At 41.0% G+C, this 19,316-nt stretch overlaps 1 protein-coding gene across 5 annotated transcripts in view; it reads right to left on the minus strand.

Annotated features, from left to right (window-relative positions):
* The window catches only part of ATP11A (ATPase phospholipid transporting 11A), a 228,990-nt gene that overhangs the window by 48,775 nt on the left and 160,899 nt on the right, over window positions 1–19,316 (minus strand). For all 5 annotated transcript variants that reach the window (XM_059721065.1, XM_019484962.2, XM_059721064.1 and 2 more), the window contains 7 exons: window positions 17,599–17,663; window positions 16,334–16,415; window positions 12,865–13,015; window positions 11,196–11,393; window positions 7,428–7,601; window positions 4,186–4,349; window positions 3,772–3,843 (listed from right to left, as the gene is read on the minus strand). In XM_059721065.1, coding sequence (XP_059577048.1) covers window positions 3,772–3,843; window positions 4,186–4,349; window positions 7,428–7,601; window positions 11,196–11,393; window positions 12,865–13,015; window positions 16,334–16,415; window positions 17,599–17,663 — 906 coding nt within the window. The remainder of the gene's footprint in view (window positions 1–3,771; window positions 3,844–4,185; window positions 4,350–7,427; window positions 7,602–11,195; window positions 11,394–12,864; window positions 13,016–16,333; window positions 16,416–17,598; window positions 17,664–19,316) is intronic.

The raw sequence follows: 19,316 nt of genomic DNA on the forward strand, positions 1-19,316 counted from the left end.
TTTGAAAAAATTATCAAGGCTCACATTTGTGAGAGCCCGGCAGGAAAAATTATGCTGAGGGGAAACCAGCATGGGTTTGTAGCAGGTAGATCATGCCTGACTAATCTAGTCTCTTTTTATGACCAGGTTACAAAACACCTGGACGCAGGAGCAGGGGTTGACGTCATATACTTAGACTTCAGGAAGGCCTTCGATATGGTATCCCACCCCATACTGGTGAACAAGTTAAGAGGCTGTGACTTGGATGACTACACAGTCCAGTGGGTGGCGAATTGGCTAGAAGGTTGTACCCAGAGAGTCGTAGTGGATGGGTTGGTATCAACCTGGAAGGGTGTGGGCAATGGGGTCCCGCAAGGCTCGGTACTTGGACCAATACTCTTCAATGTCTTCATCAGCGATTTGGACGAGGGAGTGAAGTGTACTCTGTCCAAGTTTGTGGATGACACAAAACTGTGGGGAGAAGTGGACACACCGGAGGGCAGGGAACAACTACAAGCAGACCTGGACAGGCTGGACATATGGGCACAAAACAACAGAATGCAATTCAATAAGGAGAAATGCAAAGTGCTGCACCTAGGGAGGAAAAATGTCCAGCATACCTACTGCCTAGGAAATGACTTGCTGGGTGGCACAGAAGTGGAAAGGGATCTTGGAGTCCTAGTAGACTCCAAGATGAACATGAGTCGGCAGTGTGATGAAGTCATCAGAAAAGCTAATGACACCTTATCGTGCATCAGCAGAACAGAACCAAGGAGGTGATAATTCCCCTCTATCAGGCGCTGGTCAGACCACAGTTGGAATACTGTGTGCAATTTTGGGCGCCGCACTTCAAGAGGGATGTGGATAACCTGGAAAGGGTCCAGAGAAAGGCCACTCATATGGTTAAGGGCTTGCAGGCCAAGCCCTATGAGGAGAGACTAGGGCACCTGGACCTCTTCAGCCTCCGCAAGAGAAGGTTGAGAGGTGACCTTGTGGCTGCCTATAAGTTCATCACGGGAGCACAGAAGGGAATTGGTGAGGCTTTACTCACCAAGGCGCCCTTGGGGGTTACAAGAAATAATGGCCATAAGCTAGCAGAGAGCAGATTTAGACTAGACATTAGGAAGAACTTCTTCACAGTTAGAGTGGCCAAGGTCTGGAATGGGCTCCCAAGGGAGGTGGTGCTCTTCAAGAGGAGGTTAGACAGGCATCTAGCTGGGGTCATCTAGACGCAGCACTCTTTCCTGCCTATGCAGGGGGTTGGACTCGATGATCTATTGAGGTCCCTTCCGACCCTAAGATCTATGAATCTATGAAAGGGCAACCCACTTCTGGTGTGAACCCAAAATACTATAATTGTATTTTTGGAAGCTCATGATCCCATGCATGATGGTAGCATCCATACTCATGTGTTTAGGGTCACAACCCCTAGTTCGGGAGTTTCTAGTTTTGTGGTTATAGCACTTGCCCAGAAAATGGGAGAGGAGGGCTTGAAGCCCTTCTCAGTCTAAAATGACTCAAATCCGGATTTCTTAGCAACCTCTGTCTAGACTTTAGTTTGATGAGGGTACTTTCCACTCCACCTGCTTAAGTTGTACCACTGCACAGAGAGGATGTTAGATACATACAGATAGAAAGAAAGCAAGCAAGAGCAAGCAGCACTACAGTTCAAATCCTGGGTTTTGTCCCAACATCTTTAATGCATTTTCCCCATGACACTCTAAATCAGGGGTTGGCAAGATTTTTGGGCAGAGTGTCAAAAACACCCGCAACCTTGACTTGTAAGATGTTGGTGTGCCAGGGGCGGAGAGCAGGGAAGCAGAAAGGGGCCTGATCCTTGTTGTGGCAACGCAGCCCTGGCTCCTTCCCCACCATCTGCCCCAAGGCGTGTGCGCCAAGTAAAATGTTTTTGCATGCCAGACTCTGGCACCCATGGGGGAGTTGTGCACCCCTGCTTTAAATACAAAACGCATCAACAATTTTTGAAGCAAGAACTAGAACATATGATTCTCCCCACTCAGGGAAGTGTACTCTGGGCTGTAGAATTGAGTACTCTTTTGCTTTTTCTCTATCTGGCCCAATTTATCTTGTATTCTTGTCAACAGAGTGGTCTAGCTTCAAATGGAAAAGGGGAAGCATGCCCCCAGATTTGCCTCTTGCCTAACAGGGCAATTTTCTGGCAAATTGGAGATGCAGAGCTCAATGAATTCAGGCCTAAAGTGCATATTTCCCATTTCCTGGGTGAAAGCTCTAACAATTGATCTGTTTATTCCATAAAAGGAGAGCACCAGTACCATCATGCCTATCATCTCCTCTTGTAGCCATATTTAAGAGAGAAGAATGAGCCAGTTTTCTGTATCCAACAGGATGACTTTGCTGATTAAATCCAGGAAAGATTTTAGACTATGAATCCAACTCTCACAAAATGGCGCCTACTTCGGTTTGTAGGGAAGTACCTTAACTCCAGAGACTGGTGAAATTTCAGACAAAACTTTCCTTTTGGTATTTATTTTGGCTAGCTTATATGTTTCTTCCATTCTGTATGTTTGTTGTTGTACACCCCAATCCCAGGCACCTAAGAGTTCTAGTTCCATTTAAAGTACCAGGAACCTAGGCACCTAACATTGGTTTGCAGATACCAGTGATTAGTGATACCACATCTACATCCCTTTGAGGATCTGGGCCACAATAACCTGAACGGGAATTCAGATAAAACATAAGGACTTTGTGCAGTAGACTACTACCAGTCATAGAGGGTAGCTGGTACATTTTGTACTTTTAGTTGTGTCCCTTATTATTCATTTCCTCTTTACCTAACGGAGTCTCGTTCCTTTCCAGGAGACTTAAAAAGATGTATTTCACATGAAGTCCTGAATGTGCAAGGACCTTTTCTGTAAATATTTTGGTCATGAATGAGACACAAACCCATTAGGTGAAATCACACCATAATGTTTTCACAGATTTAATTAAATAATACACTCACGTTCTATATTCATGTAATAGTCCAGCATTCAAAAGCCTAAATAAAGCCACAATTCTACTTTAATGAAAGTCAGGAGTATAGTTCCATTAGGGAGCTGGATCATGCTTATGACAGTAAAAACACAGTGGCAACTGGATAAAATTCTAAATATTTTTAGTACTTCTATAGATCACTTGACTATGTTATTACAATACTTTCATGTAAGTTTGTTCAAAAATATCAGTCCTATATTAGTCTAATGTAAATGTTAAAGTCCAGTTTTACCATATTTTCTCATGTACCACACCCCTGCAAATAAGACACAATTGGCAGTGGCTAAGAGAGTGTTAAAACTATCTTGTTTGAGAAGTACCAGTTAGATACTTGTGTTCAGGATTCAGCCACAACACTGGAAATATCTTTTTTCTTTAATTTCTTCTGCCTTCCCAAAAGGAATTAAAGAAAAAGATATTTCCAGTGTTGTGGCTGAATCCTGAACACAAGTACCTAACTGGTACTTCTCAAACAAAAGATAGTTTTAACACTCTCTTAGCCACTGCCAAATTGACAACAGCTTTTAGCTGCTCAATGTGGGCCTTGTGGACTATCCTGTTAAATCAATGTTCATTTTTTCTATTATACTGATTTTAAACTGGAATATAAAACTAAAATATCTTTTATTTATAAATATCAGTAATGCATTAACTTTTTCCATTAAATTCTTGTCATTTTTTTAATTACACATGAACATGCCTTCAGGAAGAGAGATTTGTTGTACACAATTAAAAATCCCTTCAGTTTCAGTGAGTTTATTTTCAACAAGCACTTACCTCTCAATGTCATTTTCTCGATTTAAAATTTCCATAAAGTTGTCCTTCAGCCTCAGATATGTGTAACCAAGCCTACAAAATTCAATGTAAAATCTATTTGATTCTCTAAAATTACAAGTAATACACATTGATAATAATGTAGTTTAGCAATTTCCAGGTCTTTAAAACTAACTTTTTTCTGAAATAGAAGCTACCTGTTTATTTCACTCCATTCACAGCTAGAAAACACCACTATTACATATTGAGAAGATCAGAATCTTGACTGAACAATATAAGCTTATGGTGCTTTGCTGTTTTATATTTTCTGATAAACATAAGTTTCTGCTTCAGTGATTTGTATTTCTATAAATCTAAGAAAACAAAAATAAGAGAAGAAGCTTCAGAGACCTAAATAGTATCAATGTGAAATCATACCTTTGTATTCCTTCCACTAAAGCAACTTCATCTGGTGATGAGGATATATATATACAAGGCCTTCTCGACAGCTGGCTTTTCTTTAGTCCATCTATATTGTCATCATCTTTCACTTGAACAGTGTGACAAAGACAAAGAGCTCGGAAAAACAACTCCTCTCTCTCCTAATAAATAAAGAGAAAGTTACAATTATGTATTATCGTTTTAAATTCTTCTTCTAAAGGATGCTGTTTTAGAAAAAATTAAAACTATTCTCATTTGTGCTTGGTTTTATATAGTTATGAATGTGCATTATTAGGTGAGAAATTGGAACTAACAGAAGCTTCCAAACTAAGGTTTTGTGGTCAGGGTCAGGTGCTGTTCTAAATATCAAACTGGTCAGCATAAAAAACAGTAAGCAGTTTGGAAGAGGAAGGCAGATTTCTGCAGTAATTCCTGTATAAGAGATTCTTGGTCTGCTGAATGTAATCCTGCTTGGAACAAGCAAGGGAGGAGAAGAAAGGTTTGCCCAGACTTTCAGGTAGATTGCTTGTGAAGGGTAAGCCTGCAGGGTAGCAATTCCCAATCTTTCCCCACAGCAACCCCACTTCTAGGGCCATGTTACGTCAGTTCCAGCCAACTCAGGAGCCCATTTCTAGTTTGAGCCTGTCTGATATAATTGGCAGTGCACATGAACCCTTTCATTAAGTACTGTAACCGTATTTGGGGCTGAAACGCTAGAGTTTAGGAATCACTGTTGTCTGGAGTAGATAGGTTCCTGCAGAAAAATCTGGCTCCAGGAGAAAAAGGGCAAGTTTAAGCTACATAAAACATACATTTGAAAAAAACAGAATTTAATTTATTAATCTTGTGGCTGAAAAATATTCTTTGGTGCCTGGGTCTGAGCTATCTTACTAGTACAAAGACAAAACAAATATCTTCCTGCTAAATTTTAAAGAAAGTAAAATTAAGTGTGTGGAATTCTTTAAGAGACACTATTTAATGTAATTATAGTATTGTTCAGCAGTACAGAAATGTGATATTGTATCAGACCAATGGGCCACCTAGCCACTATCCTGTCTCCAATAGTGACAATAATAAATTGTTAGAGGGACAGGATATGAACATGGCATATCTAGAGTGACCTAACCTTTATCATACTTTCCCTGGCATCCACCATCATTGATTTAGGGAAGTCAGGGGACACATCCATGACTGTTTTAACAGCTGTTAATGGACTGATCATCCATTAATTAGTCTAATCCCCTTTTGAACTTGGCTACTTTATCATCTTTTACAACTTCCTGAGACAAATTCCACAAATTAATTACTTACCAGGTAAAGAAGTATTTTCTCTTATTAGTTTTAAACCTGTCTTCTGTTTATTTCAATAGGTGCCTCCTATTATTAGTATTCTGGGACATGATGAATAACAACAGTTCCCTATTTACTTGGTCCACGCCTTTCAGGATTTAATAGACATTTATCATATCTGCCCTCAGCCTTCTCCTTTCCAAACTGAGTCTTTTTAGGCTCTCCTGGTAAGGCAGCTGCTCTATCTCCCTGATTATCTTGGTTGTCCTTCTCTGTTCCTTTTCCAATTCCAATACATCCTATTTGAGATGCAGAGACCAGAACTGTACACAGTATTCAAGGTGTGAATACTGGCACATCATAGATTTATATAGTGGCCTGATGATTTTTTCCATTGTATTTTCAATCTCCTTCTTAATAATGCCCAACATTTTATTAGCTTTTTAGTTGCTGCTGCACAGTGAGCTGATGTTTTAGAGAACCATCTACAATCAGTCCAAGGTCTCTTTCCTGAGTTAACAGCTAGTTAAGAGCCCAGCTTCATGTATGTATAGATGAGGTTGTTTTTCTATATATGCATTACCTTGCAGTTGCTGACTTTGAAGATCATCTGCTACTTTTTTGCCCACTGACTTATCTTTGAGAGATTTTTCTGTAGCTTGTCTCAACCAGCTTGGAATCTGACTACCTGGAATAATTTAGCATCATCCGCCAACTTTGGAGATTTCACTATGTACTCCCATTTCCAGGTCACTGATGAAAATGTTGAACAAAACCGGATGCAGCACAGAACCCAGGTACGGGAGAGGAGGGAGGAACCAGCACTGGGATGGCCCCAGCAGCCTTACCTGGGGTCCTGGGGTCCATCTGGGGCTGCAGCAGTGGCAAATCTGCCACTTGGAGCCTGGCTAGCAGCTGGAGCATCACTCCGGCCAGCCAGGCTCTGGTTTTGAGTGGCGCACACTGTCCCTGCGTGTGCTGCTCCTCTTGTTTTTTGCATGGGTTTTTTTAACCCATGGATATTCAGAGGTCAGCCTCCTCCCCTGCCCCCTGTGCTGCTCCCTTACAGCACAGAGAACAGCTGAATGTGTGGTATGTGGCACTGCAGACATGTCTGTGGTGCCACATACCGCACAGCCATGCTCATCTGGACACAGCCAAGGGGGAAGTTGAGAGTTATTGGGATAGGGACCAATTGCAGATCACTGCTCCCACCACTTCCAAGCAGGGAGACATTGTCAGACAGTCTCAGAGAGTAGCAAAGGCAGGTCTTTCCTCTTGAGTACAGCTTGGAAAACATATTGAAATAGTAACTGCTAGCTCCTGGACATTTGGTTGAGTTTTGTAACCATATAGGTTATTGGATATAAATAGCTATGAGTTGCAACTTATTCTTTAGCTATACTTTGTTGTATATGTCCTACATTCACAGCAGAATTGCTTTTGTAGTTTTGATCTGAAGAGAAAAACTATACAACTCACCTGCAGATCGTACCCTCAAGGATGAGAAACATAAGGATTCAGAATGTCAAATAAACTATCCAAATGCCCATTTTACACCTGCTTAAGATATATAATTCAATATTTTCACCTGTTTCCCACTTTTAAATCAGGGGTTTTTTGCCTTGTTTTTCTTATCATGGCTGATTTAAAATGGAAACTGGTCAACTGTACAAAAATGTAGGGATCAGCCAGGCAAAGTTTCCTATTCTGTTTTTTATTTAATGATGATATCTGACCATTTTAAAAGATGGATTCTATTGAGAAATGCTTTATTATGCAAATAAATATCTTAATCTAAAATTAAGAGAGGGAAGTATATATGCTGTAATGTAATTCTTACAACAATATGAAAAATCCCAGAATATTATACTTATAGGATTTCTTTTTTTAACCTTATTCAAATTTCATATTTCAAACCCCCACAAAACTTTAAAGGTGCATCATACTTTCCCACTTGCTCCTGGAGAAGAGTCAATCATATCAATGCCGGTACAGTCATGGAGGATTTGCCCATTACAGATGACATGAGGTATATAAACATGCCCTTCAATGCAGCACTCTATGAATTCCATGTTGTTTTCAGTTAATGTTCCTGTTTTATCTGTGAACACATATTCAACCTAAAAGGAAATATATTAACAAAAAGGGATCGGAATATGTTGCCCAACCTTGAGAAATCTGTTTGTCCCTAAATTTACATTTGGGTATGATTTTTTGCAAGACTAGTTGCTAGCTTTTGTCAAAGAATAATTAAATAAAATAATTCAAAACCTTTGGGGTGTCAACTTCCATCAAAACTGTGTTACCCAAAAGTCCCTGGGATAACAGAGCTATATTTACCCAATAATGTGCATAATAAGCTTAATTTTCCTCTTTTACCATGCTAAATGTCTCGCTTGCTACAAAAAGTATTTCTTGAAAAACATGATACATGACTTCTATTTGTGAGTATATTAATACTTTGTGTATATATTTATGGACAGATTTTGAATTTTAGGTATAGGCAAACAAATTACAGCAAGTAAAAATGGGATGGGGACTTACTATAAGTTTGCTACTTCATTGTAACTGTTGTGTGTCCTGTAAGGGTTAAGTGAAAGCTAAACCAAGTAGTTTATCACTCAGTGGATATGGAAAAATGTACATGCAAGCTAAAAGGGGGAGGGTGCTTACTGCTAGGTTTAGGCTTGGTGAAAGAGGTCAATGTGGACAGTTACTTTACAGCAGCTGACAAGCCTAAACCTAGCAACTATTTTTTAGGGGGGCACTGATAAAGATTTTCTTGGCCAATACCAATAGCCGATTATTTACCAGGCATATTGGGTGATACCGATCTGTTAACCAATTTACAGTGGAGGGGGGAGGGAAGGGGCGTGGGGGGGGAATATCGAGGCCCCCACAGTGAGGTAGGGACCCCCCAGGTTTGTGCATGCAGTGAGGACAGAGGCGGGCTGCCCACTGTGGGCTCAGGGCTCTCCGCCCTGCTGCCTTTGCCTGGCAACTGCGCAGTGGCCACGCATCCCCTGCCTGTTCAGTAGTGGGAGGCACAACGTCACCAGTGCTGGATGGGCAGGGCAGGGACAACCAGTGCAGAGTTCCTGGGGCAAAGACAGCAAGGCGGAGTTCCCCAAGCCCACAGAGGGCAGTCCACCTCTGTCCTCGCCCCATGCACAAACCTGGGGGATTCCTCCTTCACTGTGGGGGCCTCAATCTGTGCCCCTCCATGCTCCTTCCCTCCCCTCCCTCTCCACAGACTTACCTGCTTGCCCAGCTGCATTTCTGGCATGTGCATGTTGCAACTATGCACAAGCATGCAGTGTCCTGGGCTCCAGCCAGGAGGCACATTATATTTATTGGTACATTACTGACTACACCAGCCAAAAAAATGCTGATAGCCAATAACATTAATTTTCCTTTTATCAGTGCCAATCTGATATGGCACTATTTCAATGCACCTTGATTTTTTCCCAGATTATTTTTTTACTGTTTGTTTCATCTTTCACAAAATCTTACAATTCAATATTTATATTGGCAGAAAGAAAACTATAAGGAGGGAGAACAGAGATACTAGACTATGAGGTCTGCTCAAAGATTTTTTTTGTTTTGTTTTTAGGGGAACTGACAGCGGCTCTAGCAGATGCATCATTTTTCTCAATTACTATTATATTTTTAAAGTTGAAGTTAACATTAAGTGTATTAAATATAATAAATAATTAATTTTTACTACTAGTCATCAAGAAGAAAGTTAGACTTTAACTCAATTGCTGGGTTTCTTCCTATTAATCTATCTATCAGCCACTGAATAAGTGAGAAGACCAAATTTTCCATGACTGCCATTTCTTTTTGCTCCAAAAATAACTATACCCCTTCTGTCCAGTTTCTCTTCAATGTGACCTTTACAATATTATCCCAGTTCAAGTTCCTAGTATCAAATTATGAAATGAAATCTACTCTAATGACAGAATATCAACCTGTAAATTTCCTTTATGTATAAAAGGAACATAAATTAGAAATAGTACCCAGTACATAATAATTTGAGACAATAAAATGTTTATGCTAGGATAAAACTGAGAGAAAATAAAAGTCACAAATGGCAACAATGATACAAAAATCAAAGCCTTGGTTACACACAGAGTGAAGATTATATTACAAAGAACGTGCAAAAAAAGTTAATTTCTTGTACAAGAATGGAGTTAGTTGCGAGGTATCTTCTCTTTGGAACCACTTTTAGTTTACATAGCATAAGTTTGGTTTAGCATGGCAGAACATTTAGAATAGCTGATCCCCAAATTGTTACATGATACCTTGATTGCTAAAAATTGATGCATTCCCTTACTGATTTTTTAAAATTAATAATGTGGGAATTTTTTTTAACAAACTGGTGTACCTTGCAGGCCCCACAATTGCAGGTAGGCAATTAAATTAAATTAATACATTTAACTGCAGGTGGGCCATTAAAGGTGCTATGGGATCCGATGTAGAAGCCCTACAATTGTGCTTCTTGCCATGCCACATGTGACTGTGGGATCTAGCATCAGATCCCATCATACCTTATTGCTAGTGTAGGGGGAGCTCAGGACTGGGATCTTGATTCAGGGATCCCCCTGCAAAGGCAAGTAGCAAGCTCCTGCAGCTGGAAGCCATCAGCTAATCTGGACTCTCAGGTGGTGGGGGGGAAGGGGGGAAAGCCGTCATATAATCTGGGCTATCATGCACTCCTGTGGCTGGGAGCCCCATTCTCGGCACATGTTCAATTAATGGTGTGACAGGAACTAGCCACAAATTTATTACACATATTTTGTGTTATAACTTAGTGGTTTATTTGTTGTTTTATCACACGATTAATTGCATTAATATGTGGCCATGTAACTAGTTATGACATGATTAACTGGTTAACTGCATCTTAAGTGTAACATGTGCCAGAAACCATAGACTCTTTCCAAAATGAACCTGCATATCTGCTTCCAAGTACCCATTCTGATAATATAGAATACAACGTGCAGGTTTTTAGGAAATGGAAAGGGTAGGGTACTTTCCTTTTTCGGGGGCAAACTCAAGACAGGAAATTTGCTGATGTGAGAAGTGCCCAAACTAATGAGATTTAAGACAGGCATAAACTGTCAGTACTGACACTGACTATTGCATACCCCTCAACCTGCCAAGATGTGGAAGTGTAACATGTTGTTTGACAAAGACCCAAAGCAAGAGATTATTCAGGAAACTGAAAATCCTGTGGGGATTACTGTCCATAGAATAAATAAAGCCTTCACTTTCATGATTCTGATTTAATTTTCAACAATAAATGTGAAGAGAGACAAATGCTATGTGGAACATTGTTAGCATAATGATGAAAATGAGTGCTGTCCCCTTACACCGAGGTATGTGAGAGAAGTGTCCATTAAGACTTGGTTGGGTTCACCAAGTCTGGATGCTCATCTTGACAAATATAAGGCCTATTTTTCAGAAGCTCTGAGCATCTAAAACTGTCACTGTTTTCCCACTGATTTACATGGTTAATCATCATCTCTGAAAAATCAGGCCTCAAGCATCTCAAGTTGAACATCTAAAATTAATGAATGTATCTAAAATACAGGTCACATCTAAGAACAAATTTTGAAGTGACAGTTGATTTTTAAAGCTAAAAATGCCCATAACTGACTATTAGAAACAGTTAATAAATTTACCAGCAGTTAGAACTTGTATGACTAATTTACCTGCCCTAACTCTTCATTGAGGTCAGACGTATTCACCAGAGGGCCTTCACCTGTGTCCTCATCAAACATTTCTTCATCCCACGTAAGGAAATAAGAACCAAGAAACTTCTGCATTTCCACAGTAACATACATGGATACAGGAATAATGTAGTTGAAAAGAACCATGAATGCAAGGAAGTCGGTAAATGCTCTAAGAAACTGCCAAAGAAATGAAACCAGAAGATGATTTTTCCCCACATATCAACTTAAATTTAAAAGTTAAAATACACATTTGCAAGATTATATACCGAATACCTTTCAAGCAATAAGTGAACCTATTTGTAAGAAAAATGTTCTTGGATATTGACAGCATAAAATCCGCATTTTTCCACCACTATAATTTTTCTTTCCGTGCTTCTTTCTATAGTGAAGTCAATGTTTGGCACACTTTGTACATCCGTTAGGATTATGACTTTACTACTAATGAAAAATGAGGAAGAAAGCTCTCTCAACATACTATAAGAATCTCTTTTACATGCGTAGGCACAGAGCTCTCAGTTTCAGTTACATATAAATGTGTTAACAGTTCTAGAGGGTGTCGAGTGAAAGACAAAATATAAGTTATGAAAACAACTAAAAGTATAGCTGATAAAATATTCATCAGAAAAGGAAAAAAATTAAATGTAAAAGCAGGGAAGTTTTACTGGTTTATGCAGGCTTCAAGTATTCCATGAACACCAAATAAAGGAGTTTCCTTTTCTTAGCTTGAGGTATCAAAGTGTATGCATACATATTATGTCCATATGATTGCACAGATCTGTTTCTAAATTAATTACTACATGGTTATGTTCATCAGTCTATAAAAACCAATCAGAACAAATGGCGGTAATTCACAGAAGAATATACAGCATGGTATGCCCCGGTTCAACAATCCTGCTACATAGTCCATTTTTCTGTATAGACAGGTAAGACTGAAGGATCATTTATTATTTCACTGATGATCATTTTAGCAGAGAAATGTAGCTGATACATTTCATGCAGTGTACTTAGATTAGTCTGAAGTATCAAACTCCAGGTATTAGTTGAATTCCAATGTGGTATGAACAACTGAATTTTGTTTCGGTTCTTAAAAAAAGGGGGAGCAGGAGGTAAGTTTCATAGAAGCTAGGGTTAGGAGGGACCTGATCAGATCATCTAGCCTGACCCCCTTCCACAGGCAGGAATGAATGCTGGGTTCACAAGACACCAGACAGGTGATCATCCAACCTCCTCTTGAATTTGCCCAAGGTAGGGGTGAGGACCACTTCCCTGGGAAGTTGGTTCCAGATTTTGGCCACCCTAACTGTAAAATATTGCCTTCTGATCTCCAAGTGGAAGATGATGACAAAGCTTTTTGAGAAGAGATCAAGATGAGGCAAAGAAAGGCCTTTGCTTTGGGGAGGGGGGGGAAGTGAGATTTTTTAAAACGATCCAGAAAAATTTAAAATACTTATTAACTTTAATCATTAGGATTCTCATTTGTATTCTGCCAGATTAATTAAAAAAATATCTATGCTCACTAAATTTTTCCAAAATTTCTGTAGAAATTAGATGCACAATTCTGCTAAATGTTATAAATTATCTTGTTTTCCAGTGATTCTACTAACAAGCATTTCTCATATGTTTTGCAAAAATAAGTTATTTTCCATACCAGATTTCTTTTCCTTTCCGATTCTGTTTTCTGGTTATACCATGGTTCATCACGAAACGGATCACTCTGCCAGACATACTTCAAGGCTGTATTTATTAATGCTTTACTTATTAGAATACAGAGGTAGACAATCAGGAATACATTCATTGATCTAAAAAAAAAAGTTTGTTGAATTAGAAGTTCAATAGCAAGTCAAGCCTATATTTGCTAAAAACAGATTATATTTTCATTTTAAATAAATTTTCTATGGTATTCTCCAGTACTTAATCATCTTATTATAGTACTTCAGTAATACTACTGTTCTTCTCTTAAGTTTTACTGGAACAGCTATTTTGTTTCAGTGATATTTTACTGTCGTAGTTATGTGAGTAAACAATAGTACAGATGGAGTTATACTAGAACAGGGCTGTCAATGTTTGGCAGGCTGGATATGGCTGGAGGCGAGTCATCTGGCCCACTGTCTTTTCCTAGGGCTGGAATGGAAGAGCAGGGGAAGAAGTCACCTACTCACAGAGTTTTCATCACCACCAAATTTACTGCTCTGGTGGCCATGAGAATCATGCACACCTGGCAACTCAAGAGGCAACTGAATGGCAGTGGCTGCAAGTAGCCACTATGCCAGCACTTTCCCCAGCAATAGGAAGGGACTCTGACTGCAGCACAGTCTTCGCATTGTGGCAGTCAGCGTCCCAGCCAAAAGGTGGACTTCTGGCAGTCTTGGTGTCAAAGCAGGAAATATGGAACAATTTGATTTTCATACCCCTCTGCTAGAATAACAGTGTTTAATAGGCCTGTGCTAATAGGGAAGTATTCGATTCGATTCGGTGATTCGAATCGCTGTCCCCATTCGATTTGGCTGAATCAGAATCGGAGATTCGGCACTGATTCGGATTGGCTGGGGAGAGGCAGCCACAGCCGGGTAGTTGCAGGTTCTCCCACGGCTCCTCCAGCTCTGCCTCTCCCTGGGCAGGGGGAGCTGTGGGAGAAGCCCCCATGGCTGGCCTGCCTGGCCCCAGCCTCCCAGAACTTAAAAAAAAAAAAAGCCTAGAACTCACTAGCTGCAGTAGTGGTGATCACTGATCAGGGCCTCTGAGGGCTCATGGCAGAACCCCTCCCCCATGCAGTGCGGGGCAGTGGGTGGCAGCGCAGCTCAGCAGGGTGCTATATGCCGTCTGGGAGCTGGAGCCACTGGGACTGAGCGGTGCTGGGCTCCGGCTGACTGCTGGAGCCACCCCCACTCCCAGACAGCGTGCTGCGCCCTGCCGAGCCACACTGCACTGTCACGATGTGACAGGTGCCATGCGGGTACCAGGCAGGAGGGGTGATCCCCGCTGCCCCGCACTGCACGGGGGACTCTGCCACGATCCCTCACAGGTCCTGATCATCGCTGCCAGAGCCAGTGAGTGCAGGTCTTTTTTTAAGTGCTGGGATGGGGCTGGGTGGGAGATCAGGAAGTGGGGGCTGTGCAGGGGGGCTCTGCCACGTGGTCAGAGCTTTTTTTATCCCCAGACTCCTGGGGCTGGGTAGGGGGTGATTGGGGAGCGGGGGCTGCGTGGGGGGCAGCCCTGATCACTGCTGCCAGAGCCGGTGAATTCAAGGGGTGGGGGGTTTGTTAACTGCTGGGAGGCTGGGGCCAGGAAGGGCAGCCATGGGGGCTTCTCCTGTGGCTCCTCCGGTTGTGCCTGCCTCTGCCCGGTGGGGTGAGCCGCGGAAGCCCCCACGGCTGCCTTGCCTGGCCCTATCCCCTGCCTGGCCCAGCCAGTGCCGGGAGGGGGGGGGGGGGGCTGTGATGCAGGTGTGGCTTGCTCCAGGCAGCAGCAGGACATAGCCCCCACTCCCAGTGCTACCCCACTTGTATCAGCACTGGGAGCAGGGGCTCTGCCCTGCCACCACTTGCCAGCCAGTGTGTGAGGGCGCACTATATAGGCACGGCAGTGCTGGGAGCGGGGGCTACGCCCTGCTGCCACTTGCCCCCTTCTGCCTGGAGCGAGCCACCCCCACTCCGCGCTGGCTGGGCAAGCAGCAGCAGGGCAGAGCCCTTGCTCCCAGTACTGTGACGCCCGCATCCCCCCCCCAACCAAGTAACGCACCCCCCTCACCCCGGCTGGGCAGCTTGGCCCAGGCCCAGGCCCAGGCCCAGGCCCAGGCCCAGGCCCAATCCCTCCCTCCCCCACACCCCTTCCCTTCCCCAACCCCAACAGATTTACCAGCTGGAGGCAGCTGTGTCAGCTGCCTGTTTAGTTTATGGCTGAATCTCTAAAGTGGATGAATCTTTTTTGAAGCTTTTCTAAATCGATTCAGATGCTTCAAATCAATTCAGAGCTTTTAACCGGCCTCCCAATTTGATTCGGATTTGGAGATTTGGTCCTTGAATCGGGCTGAATCTCCTCCAAATCGAATCAGCTACCGAAACTTCACATAGACCTAGTGTTTATAGCATTAGAGATTATTCTGCCAGTTCCCTGAAATGACATAAATTATACTGCTATAAACACTTTTATACTGACTGCTATAAATACATCCACACTTGGGTATTTTGCCATATAGCTATAACAATAATGTAAATATCCTGGTAAAAACATCCTTAAGTAGACAAGGACTAGGGACAAAAACACAACAAAGTAAAGCATATAAAAATAAAATGTGTGTTATAATGATCTGTGATATGCATAAACAAAATGACTCAATAGGCACTTTGAAAACCCAGAAGAATTGTCCCTTCTTTTTCAGCTGTCATGTAGGGAAAAGGCAAGCTGGTCACCCTGATAGGTTTTAAATCAGTGGCATCACAGTTCCTGCTTAAGTCAGTTACTTGAGTATACACTAGCAGTAATACAATAAGAGTATAAAATAACCATTATGCTTTGGTAATAGACAACTAACATCAGCCTAATAACTACTACATAAACAGCAATGTGTTAAGGAAGCAAAGCAGTAAGCTCCCTTTCCATTAATGGAAGTCTGCCTGTGAAGAACTATTCATTTAATCTAAAATGTGGAAAGCTTAAGAAAGACTGGTAGCGCACAGGGTCGCTGCAGTTTTATCCTATCTTATTGTTCTTGTTATCCCAAACTGAAGTGCTTCAATGGAGTTTAGCTTATTGTAATCAATATTTACTTGCTAAAAAGTGGGAATGTAAAGATACTGAAACATGGGAGACTCTGGAAATTCTGTCAGTTGATCTACACTGAATGGTGACAGTTACTATATTCTCCAGTTACTACTTTGCTATTATAGAACAATAAAGAATGTCTGTTTAAAATGTAATTAACACACATGTCAATATACAAAATAATACTTATATGTATGCTATTAAGATAACCTTAATGCCATATTAATCTTAAAGCTAGATTAGAGATAATAATACCATATATGTAAAATGAGTATGCCTTTTCTAATTAAAAGGTATGCTCCTCAACCCCCATCCCCACCAAATAAAAGATTGAAAAAAGGCAAGGAAAACTTTACTTTTCTACAGCAGACCGTTTCTGTGATTTTGCCTGGTAATTCAATGCCATCTTAGTTTCCATGCCAGTGTATATAGCAACACCTAAAATAAAAACAAAAACATTTTACTAGAGACTGTCTCTTTCAATATAAGACACAGTAAGCTGCACAGGACCTAGCATCAACAAAACAAACATTAATTAAAAAAAAATGAAACTATTTCTTTCTGGTTTTGCCCAGCCTCATTAATAACAAGCCTTGATAGATTTAAAAATACAATGATTAAATACAACAATTAGAATCACTTTTAAAACAAAAAGATGCATTCAAAGTGCTTATTTAATCACCTCTGCTGTCTGCAGCTGAAATAAGATGCTCCCAGATGGGTACTCTGCTGAGATAATACCAAACACTGCGTATGTTAGTTAGGACAAAGGCCTACATAAAACTTGTACTGGCAGTATTTTCACTGAGATTTTAAACTAGTCCTGTGAAGTTAAATGTTAAGTAAAAATTCTTATAGAATAGCTTAATAGCAATAATTTGTAATATTTCTAAGCAAACTGTACTTAAAGTCAGTTTATATCAAGTAATTTTATTTTCAGTATTGACATTGAAATGACACAAAGTTGCAAGACTCATTTCTAGTCTAAAAAGATTTCTCAACCTCCCTTTTTGAAGAAAGAACATGGTTCATCATGGGAAATATAATTTAGCTAGGGAGCCTGATCACAAAGAAGAATAGAGACATGAAGGCATTGAACTGGAACTCACAAGACTCACAGGAGAAAATTTTTTTGATCAGCTGAGCATATATCTAACTAGGGTAACAATCTGCCTGCACTACCAATTCAGCAAAAGAGACTTTACATTTCTAAATAGGCCACTGACTACTAATAGATAGTGTTTTGGGGAATACTATTGCTTATTATGTTTTATACAAGCAAGTACTCTATAGATTAGAGCCATACATTTACTTACAAAATTTAGTATAAATTTTCTTTCAAGTTTTGCTTTCATGACTAGGATTTGGAGATTCTTACATAAAAACTTAGTATAATGTTTAAAGAAAAATATAGCCTATTCACTGCACAACAATTGTAGTAGTCTTAGTTATCTTACTGTAATTATGGCAACATACAACATCTATATCCCTGGTACAGATACCATTCAAGTATTGAAATAGAAAATGTAATGTCCTGATTAATTTAATTGTGAATTCAAATTTGATTCAATGCTTACTTCTTCACTGAAAATCTATTTTAAGCATCTATTAAAATATTTACCAAAGATTTTTTCTGTGTTCTTTAAAGTAGCTCCTCTAAGAAGCAGATTTTCAGATCCTAATGGCCTGCAAAAGATAAGGATTATGAAACATGCATTAAGGGCTCACAGAGAAAAAGAAGACCATCATGAAAGATGAATGAAGCGGACAGCGTGAGCTTTGTTTAACAAGCAATCAACATTTGCCAAATCCAACATTTGTACTTGGATTTTATAACAAAGACTATGGTTGAAATATTTAAAAATATGGGTGGCCTAATGTTAAATTTCTAAACTCACATTCAGGTACCTATCTAAACTTGCTGATTTATAGAAATCTTGAGAATCTAGCGGTTTACTTCTTCAATGAGTTTTATTGAAAAATACCAGTTCTGATAATTAGGCCATATACAGAGCTGACCTGATCAAGGTGTGGGGCCCGGGACAAATCAGACCATGTGGGGCCCCGCCCCTACTCCAATCTCATGGGCCCTGGACCTGAAGAAGCTGCTGCTGCCACCATTGGCAGTGGTGGTATCAGTGGTGGGGGGTGAGGAGGGGAGAGGTAGCAAGTGGCTGGACATGGAACTGTGGCCCCGCTCTGCACTTCCCTACTCTGCAGGGCCCCCCAAAGTGTGGGGCCCAGGGCGATTGCCCCAATTCACCCGCCACCAAGGGACCCGCCACCTGGCCATATAATTAGGTATCTCAATACAGAATTAGCTCTTAAAATTTCATACCCATACACACACATCCCCACAAACCCCCATGTGCAATCACTTCTGTATATACACCACAAATGCCCCATATCAGGACAAATTTTTTTTTTTTTTTAATTAAAATATATTATTATGGGTGTTTGATTTTTAGCATGTAACTTGTTTTTTCCCCCTAAGATGGCAAGCCCTCTTTCCAAAAGGAGTACTTTCAGGGACAAGGGGAGGGACTTCCACTGGAAAATATCAGAGGTTAGGGGCAGGACTTCTGGCCCCAAGATGGTGACCATGGGGCAGGGCACCTATCAAGGGGTGGTGCTACTCATGTGGCCCTTGACTGCTTGCCAAAACTCAGTAAGCGGCCCGCCACCCAAAATAATTATCCACCCCTGTTTTAAAGTAAGATCTGTAACACAAACTGCCAAGGACAAACAGCATGCAGTACTGAATATCTGGCATGTTACAGACAGGGTGCCATTAGAAAAAAAGCATCAGTCTTTATTAGGAAAACAGGTGAAATACAAATTCTAAACTTTGAAACAGGCTAGGGACAGAACTTATACATAAACGGGTTTATGTGATCAGAAACTGGTTTAAATCTGTAACAGAACAGAAGTCCAGTGCACATAAAGCAGTTTCAAAATGGCTGAAACTAGTTTAAGATAAACCTAGTTGAATATAGTATCAGACTGAAGGCAGACAAGGTTCTTTGGGTAGCTGTGATATCTTTTATTAGACTAACTAAATAGTTGGAACCCTAGTATCAGATTTAACTGATTTAGGTCAAACCAATTTATGGAATTTCTGTCCCAGATCCCTTCCTGGTTCAAGTTAAATCACAGTCCCCCAGCACCCCAGGATGCTTTGCAGCCCTGGGCTGGGCTGTGCTGTCTGCTCAAGGAGAGCAGGGTTGGCCTTGCTCCTCTGCTCTCTACCAAGAGCAGTGAGAGCTGGCTGACAAGCAGGTGGGAGTGGAAGCCCAACTGGGGACACGGCTCCATCTGCCTGGTGGGGGCAGAGCAGCC

The sequence above is a fragment of the Alligator mississippiensis genome, chromosome 1 (genome assembly GCF_030867095.1).
Source record: "Alligator mississippiensis isolate rAllMis1 chromosome 1, rAllMis1, whole genome shotgun sequence".
Lineage (NCBI taxonomy): Eukaryota > Metazoa > Chordata > Crocodylia > Alligatoridae > Alligator > Alligator mississippiensis.